This window comes from Alosa pseudoharengus, unplaced genomic scaffold, assembly GCF_046254945.1.
Source record: "Alosa pseudoharengus isolate Yale_2024_CS ecotype anadromous, Long Island Sound unplaced genomic scaffold, YU_APseudo_1.1 YU_APseudo_1.1_scf_6, whole genome shotgun sequence".
Taxonomy (NCBI): domain Eukaryota; kingdom Metazoa; phylum Chordata; class Actinopteri; order Clupeiformes; family Clupeidae; genus Alosa; species Alosa pseudoharengus.
The window spans coordinates 2,910,050-2,922,511 of NW_027468848.1; the positions used below are offsets into that span (position 1 = coordinate 2,910,050).

Here is a 12,462-nt window from a genome sequence, read left to right on the forward strand (position 1 = left end):
GTTAACTAGACCACAACTAGACCACAAACAAGGGTTAACTAGACCACACTTCCCACAAACAAGGGTTAACTAGACCACAACTAGACCACACTTCCCACAAACAAGGGTTAACTAGACCACAACTAGACCACACTTCCCACAAACAAGGGTTAACTAGACCACACTTCCCACAAACAAGGGTTAACTAGACCACAACTAGACCACAAACAAGGGTTAACTAGACCACACTTCCCACAAACAAGGGTTAACTAGACCACAACTAGATCACACTGTCCACAAACAAGGGTTAACTAGACCACACAAACAAGGGTTAACTAGACCACACTGTCCACAAACAAGGGTTAACTAGACCACAACTAGACCACACTTCCCACAAACAAGGGTTAACTAGACCACAACTAGACCACACTTCCCACAAACAAGGGTTAACTAGACCACACTGTCCACAAACAAGGGTTAACTAGACCACAACTAGACCACACTTCCCACAAACAAGGGTTAACTAGACCACACTGTCCACAAACAAGGGTTAACTAGACCACAACTAGACCACAGTTCCCACAAACAAGGGTTAACTAGACCACACTGTCCACAAACAAGGGTTAACTAGACCACACTGTCCACAAACAAGGGTTAACTAGACCACAACTAGACCACACTTCCCACAAACAAGGGTTAACTAGACCACACTGTCCACAAACAAGGGTTAACTAGACCACAACTAGACCACACTTCCCACAAACAAGGGTTAACTAGACCACACTGTCCACAAACAAGGGTTAACTAGACCACACTGTCCACAAACAAGGGTTAACTAGACCACAACTAGACCACACTTCCCACAAACAAGGGTTAACTAGACCACAACTAGACCACAAACAAGGGTTAACTAGACCACACTTCCCACAAACAAGGGTTAACTAGACCACAACTAGACCACACTTCCCACAAACAAGGGTTAACTAGACCACAACTAGACCACACTTCCCACAAACAAGGGTTAACTAGACCACAACTAGACCACACTTCCCACAAACAAGGGTTAACTAGACCACACTGTCCACAAACAAGGGTTAACTAGACCACAACTAGACCACACTTCCCACAAACAAGGGTTAACTAGACCACACTGTCCACAAACAAGGGTTAACTAGACCACAACTAGACCACACTTCCCACAAACAAGGGTTAACTAGACCACACTGTCCACAAACAAGGGTTAACTAGACCACACTGTCCACAAACAAGGGTTAACTAGACCACAACTAGACCACACTTCCCACAAACAAGGGTTAACTAGACCACAACTAGACCACACTTCCCACAAACAAGGGTTAACTAGACCACAACTAGACCACAAACAAGGGTTAACTAGACCACACTTCCCCGCCTTAGAGAAATGGGGGACATTCGGCACACCTCCCATATAGTCCGAAATGTTAACGGAGGACTTTTTTCGCCTATCCTTGCCGACGCCAGGGAAGCGCGGGAAAAATCCGGCGACTTGCGGATCGCTTCCACAAAAATACAAGGACCGCGCGGATGTTTCGGCGTGTTTCTAGCGCCCTCGGTCGCCGAGCAATAAATTTCCAAAGTTTCGGCGGTATTTTCCCAAATGGCCCAGTTCCACGTTTCGCCACCAGGGGGAGGACATTCGGGAACCCTTTTGCCATTTGGGCACCCCTTGCCTCCCGGACATTTGGGAAGCTAAGGGACATTTAAGGAGCGCACCGGGGGGTTCCCAAATGTCCCGATTTTTCCCATATGTCCCGTTGGTGTATGCCGAATGTCCCGGGTATGCCAAATGTCCTGGGACATTTAGGAAACAAACTGCCACAAGGTGTAGGTTGGGGGGGCAGGGACTTTTAGGATACCTTGTGCAATATGGCACACATCTTTCAGGGCTCACAGCTCCTCACCAGTAGGGGCTAGCGACACCAAATTTTGCACAGGGACAACCCTGGGGGCCTAGTATGAGGTCACGGGGTCAAAGATTTTTTAAAACCCTCCTGGGGTCAAAGTTGCCGTTGGGAGTTTTCCAGCCAGGGCAGTGTTGGACTTGGTGCCAAGAAGGCCCTCTGCAAAAGTTGGTCCGGTGGGAGCAACTCTACCTTCGGAAGGTCTCTGGGACCCGAGCTCGGAATATGTTGTTCGGGGGTCCGGGACGGTCGCCCACGCGTTGGTTCTGAACTCCTGGCGTGCATCGTTTCGCCACGGGAGAAGGGACATTTGGCATACATTTGAATGGGATTTATCTGCAAGGGAAAGTGAATGGGAATGTATACCAAAATGTCCCTTTTTCAAGGCTCCATATCCCGTCGAGACTTGGCCCAAAGTCTTGCAAATTTGCACTGCCAGCCCGTCTCCTGTCCAGGGACGAGTGGTTCGAATGGCGGGACGCACGGACCTTCCAGAGGCAAACTCCGTCAGGGAACGTCTGACCGACACGAAACGCACGTCATCCGGTCCGCCTCGACCCGTTATATGACATAGTTGGAGCTCAAGCCGATCGGCCGATGTTTAGCGTGCTATTACTCTGAAAGGACATTTAGGAACCATTTTGGGACATTCGGCATACCATTTTGAAACAGTTGGACGTCACTAATTAGATGACGACGCATTTGGCTACCTAAAGAGAGTCATAGTTACTCCCGCCATTTGTGTGATTAGGGACATCTAGGAAAGGGGCACGTTCCAGAATGCAAGAGGACATCTTGGACATAAAACAGTTGGACATATTAATAAATGGACATATTTTTACTAAGGGACATATTGGAAATAAACAGTTTGACATATTAATGAATGGACATTGTTTACTAAGGGACATCTTGGACATAAAACAGTTGGACATGTGAAGACAGGGATATGAAAACTAAGGGACAATTATTGGGACATTAGGCATACCATTTTGGGACATTCGGCATACCATTTTGGGACATCTGGGAAACTAAGGGAAATTCGGCATACCATTTTGGGACATTAGGCATACCATTTTGGGACATTCGGCATACCATTTCGGGACATCTGGGAAACAAAGGGAAATTCGGCATACCATTTTGGGACATCTAGGAAAGGGGCACGTTCCAGAATGGTATGCCAAATGTCCCTTTGTTTCCCAGATTTCCCAAAATGGTATGCCAAATGTCCCTTAGTTTCCCAAATGAACCAGGTATGCCCAATGTCCTTGGTCATTTTGGAAACTAACTGTTGTAGGTGGGGGATGGGCATTGAGGGAGCATGCGGGAGGGACATTTAGGATACTCTGTGCATTATGGGACACATCTTTCAGGGCTCACAGCTCCTCACCAGTAGGGGCTAGAGACACTAAATTTTGGACAGGGACAGCTCTGGGGGCCTAGTATGAGGTCAAGGGGTCAAAGATTTTTTAAAACTTTCCTGAGGTCAAAGTGGCCGTTGGGAGTTTTCCAGCCAGGGCAGTGTTGGACTTGGTGCCAAGAAGGCCCTCTGCAAAAGTTGGTCCGGTGGGAGCAACTCTACCTTCGGAAGGTCTCTGGGACCCGAGCTCGGAATATGTTGTTCGGGGGTCCGGGACGGTCGCCCACGCGTTGGTTCTGAACTCCTGGCGCGCATCGTTTGGCCACGGGAGAAGGGACATTTGGCATACTTTTGAATGGGAAAATGGGAAAGGGAAAGTGAATGGGAATGTATACCAAAATGTCCCTTTTTCAAGGCTCCATATCCCGTCGAGACTTGGCCCAAAGTCTTGCAAATTTGCGCTGCCAGCCCGTCTCCTGTCCACGGACGAGTGGTTCGAAGGGCGGGACGCGCGGACCTTCCTGAGGCAAACTCCGTCAGGGAACGTCTGGCCGACACGAAACGCGCGTCATCCGGTCCGCCTCGGCCCGTTGTATGACATAGTTGGAGCTCAAGCCGATCGGCCGATGATTAGCGTGCTATTACTCTGAAAGGACATTTGGGAACCCTTAGGCACATCCTTGAATTGTGGGTGTTATCATGGAGCTAGGAGGCCGAAAGTCGGGTCAGACCGTCGGCCCATGACCCACATGAAGCGTGCCAAGTTTCATCCCTCTAGCCGCAGCGCAAAGTGTTGTGCCTGCAAAAAAATATTAAAAATGTCCCTTTGTTTCCCAAATGTCCCTGGCTCCAGCTTGCTACATTTTCTGAGGTAAACTATATGTTTTCTGAGGTAAACTATATGTTTTCTGAGGTAAATCACAGGTAAATGACAGGTAAATGACAGAAAACATGTAATTTACCTCAGAAAACATGTAATTTACCTCAGAATGTCACTTGGTTTCTCAGATTTCCCAAAATGGTATGCCAAATGTCCCTGACCCAGGTATGCCAAATGTCTCTGGCCATTTAGGAAATTAATTAATTAATTAATTAAATCAACACTTTGTGCTGCAGCTAGAGGGACGAAACTTTATACGTTTCATGGGGGTCATGGGCCGATGGTCTGACCCGAGTTTCAGCCTCCTAGCACAATGCTAACACCCACAATGCTATGTCTGAATTGTAAGTGGTCAACTTTTTGTATGTTTTTCCTGTGTGGTTTTTCTTGTGGGTGACTCAGACACTCCAGCTTTGGAACATTTGTTGGGGGCCTTGAGGCGGTGCTTTGTGTCTTGGTCCCGACCCTCTAGCACCTAGCGTTAGCCAGCGGGAATAGGGATACCTTGTACGTTTCAGGCCACTTATCTCCTTCTGACAATAACCCACCGACTCCCAACCTAGTCCACCTCGTTCGTAATGTCCCATTGTTAAACATATATTGATTTCATATTGACAGGACCAAAGCAACTGTGATTTTTAATGGTCAATAACCAAGGGACATTTTGGAAACCAAGGGACATTTGGGTAATCCTTCAAGTCAGAGACATGGGAAACTGGTCATTTGGGAGATTTTTGCTGGCACAACAATTTTTGCTGCAGCTAGAGGGACGAAACTTTACACGCTTCATGGGGGTCATGAGCCGATGGTCTGACCCGAGTTTCAGCCTCCTAGCACAATGCTAACACCCACAATGCTATGTCTGAATTGTAAGTGGTCAACTTTTTGTATGTCTTTCCTGTGTGGTTTTTCTTGTGGGTGACTCAGAGACTCCAGCTTTGGAACATTTGTCGGGGGCCTTGAGGCGGTGCCTTGTGTCTTGGTCCCGACCCTCTAGCACCTAGCGTTAGCCAGCGGGAAGAGGGATACCTTGTACGTTTCAGGCCACTTATCTCCTTCTGACAATAACCCACCGACTCCCAACCTTGTCCACCTCGTTCGTAATGTCCCATTGTTAAACATATATTGATTTCATATTGACAGGACCAAAGCAACTGTGATTTTTAATGGTCAATAACCAAGAGACATTTTGGAAACCAAGGGACATTTGGGTAATCCTTCAAGTCAGAGACATGGGAAACTGGTCATTTGGGAGATTTTTGCTGGCACAACAATTTGTGCTGCAGCTAGAGGGACGAAACTTTACACGCTTCATGGGGGTCATGGGCCGATGGTCTGACCTGAGTTTCAGCCTCCTAGCACCATGCTAACACCCACAATGCTATGTCTGAATTGTAAGTGGTCAACTTTTTGTATGTTTTTCCTGTGTGTTTTTTCTTGTGGGTGACTCAGAGACTCCAGCTTTGGAACATTTGTTGGGGGCCTTGAGGCGGACATACGGCACACGCGCCCATGTTATCGGAGGGACATTTGGGAAGACTTGAGGCGGTGCCTTGTGTCTTGGTCCCGACCCTCTAGCACCTAGCGTTAGCCAGCGGGAAGAGGGATACCTTGTACGTTTCAGGCCACTTATCTCCTTCTGACAATAACCCACCGACTCCCAACCTAGTCCACCTCGTTCGTAATATCCCGTTGTTAAACATATGTTGATTTCATATTGATCAGACCAAAGCAACTGTGATTTCTGATGGGCAATAACCAAGGGACATTTGGGAACCTAGCTGCATTTTGGGGTAGGTGGGGGGGGGCACATTGGAATATCCGGCACACATCTTTTAGGGCTCACAGCTCCTCCCCAGTAGGGGCTAGAGACGCCAAATTTTGCACAGGTACAGCCCTGGGGGCCTAGTATGACGTCACGAGGTCAAATATGTGTTAAAATGCTCCTGGGGTCAAAGTGCCTCGTACAGAGTTTTCCAGCCAGCTTGGTGTTGGACTCTGAGCCACCGGAGCCCTCGGCGAACGCCGCTCCGATCGGAGTACCTAAAACAGGGGGCGCTTTTTGGACGCAGAGAGACACTTTTTGGTGACCCTCAGACTCTTACTAGGCACCCCTGTTGATTTGGTAGCGACAGGGTTAAAGCAGGGGCTTCGGCAGGCCTCCTGGCGCACTATCAGCCTTTGGGACATTTGGGACAACCCCAAATGTCCCTGGGGGTTGGGGGATGGGCAGTCCCATGCTCCCCCATCCGAAAATGCAATGGCAGAAAGTAGCCCAAATGGCCCTCAAGAGACATTTGGCCCATCAGGTAGAATCCCCCCCGTGGCCCAGAGCTCGCTGAGAGGTTGAAAAGGTGATTTTGGGCTTTGGCAGGCTTTGGGACATCTGGGACAGCCCCAAATGTCCCTGGGGGGTGGGGGATGGGCAGCCCCATGCCCCCCCATCCGAAAATGCGATGGCAGAAAGTAGCCCAAATGGCCCTCAAGAGACATTTGGCCCATCTGGTAGAACTCCCCATGTGTCCCAGAGCTCGCTGAGAGGTTGAAAAGGTTATTTTGGGCTTTGGCAGGCTTTGGGACATCTGGGACAGCCCCAAATGTCCCTGGGGGGTGGGGGATGGGCAGCCCCATGCCCCCCCATCCGAAAATGCGATGGCAGAAAGTAGCCCAAATGGCCCTCAAGAGACATTTGGCCCATCAGGTAGAACTCCCCATGTGTCCCAGAGCTCGCTGAGAGGTGATTTTAATCCCTTGCCCTCGAGATAAGAAGAACCAAGAACCCAGTTGTCAGAAGGTGTCCCGGATGTCTCCCTGAGCTTATTGTGGCTTTAGAGCTCCCCCGGGAGGATTTCAGGTGGTAACGCACAGTTTCCTATGTGTCCGAAGGTTTCCCCAAAGTCTGACCCAAATGGCAGTCGGTGTCCTATATGTCCGACAAAAGTGTCCCAAGTTCACCACATTGACATTGGGGCCACCTCGGGGACATACGGCACACGCGCCCATGTTATCGGAGGGACATTTGGGAAGACTTCCCTTACCACAAACAAGGGTTAACTAGACCACAACTAGACCACACTTCCCACAAACAAGGGTTAACTAGACCACAACTAGACCACACTTCCCACAAACAAGGGTTAACTAGACCACACTTCCCACAAACAAGGGTTAACTAGACCACAACTAGACCACAAACAAGGGTTAACTAGACCACAACTAGACCACACTTCCCACAAACAAGGGTTAACTAGACCACACTGTCCACAAACAAGGGTTAACTAGACCACACTTCCCACAAACAAGGGTTAACTAGACCACACTGTCCACAAACAAGGGTTAACTAGACCACACTGTCCACAAACAAGGGTTAACTAGACCACACTTCCCACAAACAAGGGTTAACTAGACCACACTTCCAACAAACATGGGTTAACTCACTGCAAAAAAATGATATCTTACCAAGTGTTATAATCTTATATTAAGATAAAAAATCTAGTTAGTATTGTTTTTAGTAAAAAGATACTTACTTTGAGCTCTCTTGTAAGATTATTTGACTTAAAATAAGTAAAAAACTTCTTAAATTTACTTGTTTTTATGTCTTAATTGATCTGCCAGTGGACTAAGTAAATTTACCTTAAATAATCAATCTTATCTCAAATTAAGATAACATTACTTACTCCACTGGCAGATACATTTACTTGTTTTTATGTCTTAATTTAAGAAGCTCAAAGTAAGTATCTTTATACTAAAAACAATACTAACAGTGCTAGACTGCATTTCCAACAAACAAGGGTTAACTAGACCGCATTTCCAAGTTAGCCAGACAATATACAGTATATTTAATATATTAAAGAATATAACTAGATATTATATAGCCTGCTATTTGATGTATATTATGGATATAGATAAGATAAAAATGATTCGTGAATACGGACCCTGATGGATAGGTAGTCCTACCTACCTCTACACACATACACCTGATGGATAGGTAGTCTTACCTGCCTCCACACACATACACCTGATGGATAGGTAGTCTTACCTGCCTCCACACACACCTGGAGCATCTGGCAGGCTCGGAGCTGGACGGCAGCAGAGTCCTTGTGGGCCATCATGGTGAAGCAGGTCGCTCTGACCACCTCATCCTGACGACCCGTCACTGTGGACACAACACAGCAGGAAGTGACCTCGCAGCACAAAAGGAAGTGATCTTGCACGCTTCCTTAATGTCAGGACAAGTAAGGTGATGATGACACATGCCCTATGTGTCACATGCCCTCTTTTTCCTGGACATCACATGACCAGTTCCTGATGTGCTCTGAATGGACATTCTTGCCAAGTTGTTCACAGATGATTGAAGTTCTCCAGGCAGCAATCTTTTGCCCAATAGTACCAATGAGAAAGTGTCTGACATCTCTTAGCAGCACTGACATCTCTCAGCAGCACTGACATCTCTCAGCAGCACTGCACACTCAACACATCTCTCAGCAGCACTGCACACTCAAAACATCTCTCAGCATCACTGACATCTCTCAGCAACACTGACATCTCTCAGCATTAGGGTTGCAAAGGGGCAGAAAATTTCCCAAAACTTACTGGAAACTTTCCATGGGAAGTTAAGCTGGGGAATTTTGGGAATATTCCAAATTGGAAACTTTCATGGAATTAAAGGAAATTATGGGAATTTACGGGAATTAACTGGGAATTTTGATAATTCATACTGTTTCATATACAAACATTAACATTTTGTTTCGTAATAAGCAATATGATTTGTTTGTTCATATTTTCGCTTAGCTTAGCATACAAAGCTAGCTACCATGCTAGCGGGAATCCCATTCTCTACCTATGGTTTACTAGTGTGCTAAGCTAGCAACACTGAAACCACTGAACTGCCCAAGATAAACCACGCCACTCAACAACAAAATCCGATTGGTTGGAACATTAACTGACTATTAGTTTGTTCAGTTAAAATCCCAGAAAATGGCAAAAAGTTGTCAAGCTTAATCAGACAGATTAATCGTCCCATTACAGTTTATGCAAAATGACGTACACCCATTTGAATGAGGACAAAAGTGACGACAACCCAATAACTGGGCAACTCTGTTTGCAAACTTCCCCCAGTTTCACACACATTTTCACTGGGAATTTATTTTCCCCATGCACATGAACACACCATAGGTTTCCTTTATGTCTAGTAGCCTATGCTGATTGCTGTGTGCATGGGATTGACGCACTGTATGTGCAGGGTAGAAATTTGACTGAAATGTCATTAAATCAGGTTGTTTTAACTAATATTATGCTGCAAGGTGGGGTTTTGTCCACTACATTTAAGTTCCCTGTTATAGACTAACTTGCCATATTAAAAATTCCCAGTTTATTCCCATTATTTCCTGTTTATTCCCGTTAATTTCCATTTATTCCCGTTAATTCCCATGGAAAGTTTCCAACTTTGAAAATTCCCGGAATTTTGCAACCCTACTCAGCAACACTGCCATCTCTCAGCATCACTGACATCTTTCAGCAGCACTGACATCTCTCAGCAGCACTGACATCTCTCAGCAGCACTGACATCTTTCAGCAGCACTGCACACTCAACACATCTCTCAGCAACACTGCACACTCAACACATCTCTCAGTAACACTGCACACTCAACATGTTGCTATGCGCACTCAACAAGTTGCTATGTGTGTCATCAGCCTTACGGATCTCTAATCATTTACATTCCTGATGCACAAAATGGTGAATAAAACATCACTGACTACTACTCAGTAGTGAGGTGTAGGGAACACTTCTGAGGAAGCCAAGTGTTTATTTATTTACACACATTGCCTACTGGAGGACGTCCTCCACACAACTGCATCCTCGCCCACCACTACAGTAGGCTACGGAGCATATAAGCAATGTCACAGTAATGTAGGCTAAGAACGCAGCCTGGACTACTGCCACTCGTAACAGCAACACACACAGGCTCTCTCTCTCCTATAAACTTCTACCCTCTCAATACAAACATCCAGTTTTGCCATTGGTCTGCCGTCAGATTTCATTTGAAGTTGTTGTTGAAAAGATAGTTTACTAAAATCCTCTCTTGTAGGCCTACTAACACATCCCAATCTCCACTGTCCCTAATCCTCTCTTGTAGGCCTAATCCTCTCTTGTAGGCCTACTAACACATCCCAATCTCCACTGTCCCTAATCCTCTCTTGTAGGCCTACTAACACATCCCAATCTCCTGTCCCTAATCCTCTCTTGTAGGCCTACTAACACATCCCAATCTCCACTGTCCCTAATCCTCTCTTGTAGGCCTAATCCTCTCTTGTAGGCCTACTATCACATCCCAATCTCCACTATCCCTAATCCTCTCTTGTAGGCCTAATCCTCTCTTGTAGGCCTACTAACACATCCCAATCTCCTGTCCCTAATCCTCTCTTGTAGGCCTACTAACACATCCCAATCTCCACTGTCCCTAATCCTCTCTTGTAGGCCTACTATCACATCCCAATCTCCACTATCCCTAATCCTCTCTTGTAGGCCTAATCCTCTCTTGTAGGCCTACTATCACATCCCAATCTCCACTGTCCCTAATGGCACTTGCTAACGTGATCTTCCTACACCTCATTTGATTGGCTGATCATCTTTTATACGTTACTTTAGTGATAAGGATTCCCACTCCTGCCACTTGGAGATGACGGTAGTGTAATACTTGCATTCACATTCACTAAAGGCAATTTATGGGGGCGCTGTTTCACTCATGGCAAAATACTAAATGAAAACGGGAGATGGCATCACAGGAAGAATGAAGAAAACCGTAAAACAATGAAATAAAATGTTTTATTTACAATAACAGCGATTGTCGGACGAGATAGGAGAAGCCTGGCTTCCGGGAGAAAACTCGACAGCTACTGAACAGAGAAAACATATTCTGTTTAAGGAACACACAATAGCGCAGATAAAGCCCTGCTTCATACGAGTTCAGATCATTATTAAGACTGATAAAGCCCTGCTTCATACAAGTTCAGATCATTATTAAGACAGGATGTGTGAGCTGCTGTTTACAGCGTTATTTGAGCCTCACCTGTCTTCTTCTCTGACGTCAGATATGAGAGAATCTGCAGCTGAGTAGACTCTACATCCTTATAGGCCAGCATGAAGTCTGAAATGGACAAGGCCAAGCACATCAAATTAGGTGCACAAACATGCATGTCCATATTGAGAAGGGCCTCTAAAATATACAGTATATAGGAATAGCACTTGTCGAGTACAATGCTTGCATAATAAATATGTGTTAGAGTATGCAGACACATTTCATGCAAGATCATACTGTAGATAAAACCAATATTTGTTCTACTGTTCGTGAAAGGGGACATAATCACATTATTGTATATACCAGGTTGTATATACCAGTTCTTGATGACATGGGCTTGGACTGATTCAAACAATTCTCTACATTCATCAGCTAGCTAGCTGGCACATAAGCCAAGCTAAGCAGCAGTGGGAATGGTTCTTTGTGAGAAGAAATGCAAGTTTAATGTTATTGTGGGTGGGAGCAAGTTACGGTTGCACAATTTACTGTTTTATTGATGAAAAAGGGTCCTCATCTGTAGATGTGAGTTTTAAAAATGACAAAAAACCTCAATTTTTAATTTAAAGCTAATTATTTTGCCGACCCCTTGGCTATGGGCCTCGGAGAACCAGGGTAGATCTCAGTGGTATGTAAAATTGAACATTTACGAATTGTATACATGCTGCCCATCCTTAGAGCCCATGGCTCTATCCTTGAAAAGCACAACTTAAAATACCACTGCTATGCTGATGATACACAACTGTATTTACCCATCTCCCCTGGTTGCACTTCATCTATTGAAACTATTTGTAGCTGTTTGGAAGACATTAAATCCTGGATGGCAGCAAACTTCCTCCAGTTGAATGCCAGGAAAACTGAGATGATTTGATTTGGATCCCCTACCCCTACAAAACACCTGAGCAATGCCCTTGGCCCTTGGTCACCAAACTTGCAGAGTCAGGTCAGAAATCTAGGTGTCATTTTCGACCGCTCTCTTAATTTTAATAAACAAGTCAGCTCTGTTGTTAAAGGTAGTTTTTATCAGTTTAGAACAGTAGCTAAGCTGAAGCACGTTTATCTAAGAAAGATCTTGAAACAGTCATTCATGCTTTTATCACCTCACGTCTAGACTGCTGCAGTTCACTGCACACAGGCCTAACCCAATACAATTTAAATAGACTCCAGTTAGTTCAGAATGCTGCTGCAGTTCACTGCACATAGGCCTAACCCAATACAATTTAAATAGACTCT

The 12,462-nt window shown here is 45.7% G+C and overlaps 1 protein-coding gene across 1 annotated transcript in view; it reads right to left on the reverse strand.

The window, feature by feature from the left end:
• LOC143106424 (serine/threonine kinase-like domain-containing protein STKLD1) overlaps positions 1-12,462 on the reverse strand; it is a 28,070-nt gene that overhangs the window by 10,613 nt on the left and 4,995 nt on the right. Inside the window, exons 4-6 of the mRNA XM_076270697.1 lie at positions 11,224-11,301; positions 8,193-8,309; positions 6,125-6,199 (exon numbers count right to left, since the gene is read on the reverse strand). Of these exons, the coding sequence (XP_076126812.1) occupies positions 6,125-6,199; positions 8,193-8,309; positions 11,224-11,301 (270 nt within the window). The remainder of the gene's footprint in view (positions 1-6,124; positions 6,200-8,192; positions 8,310-11,223; positions 11,302-12,462) is intronic.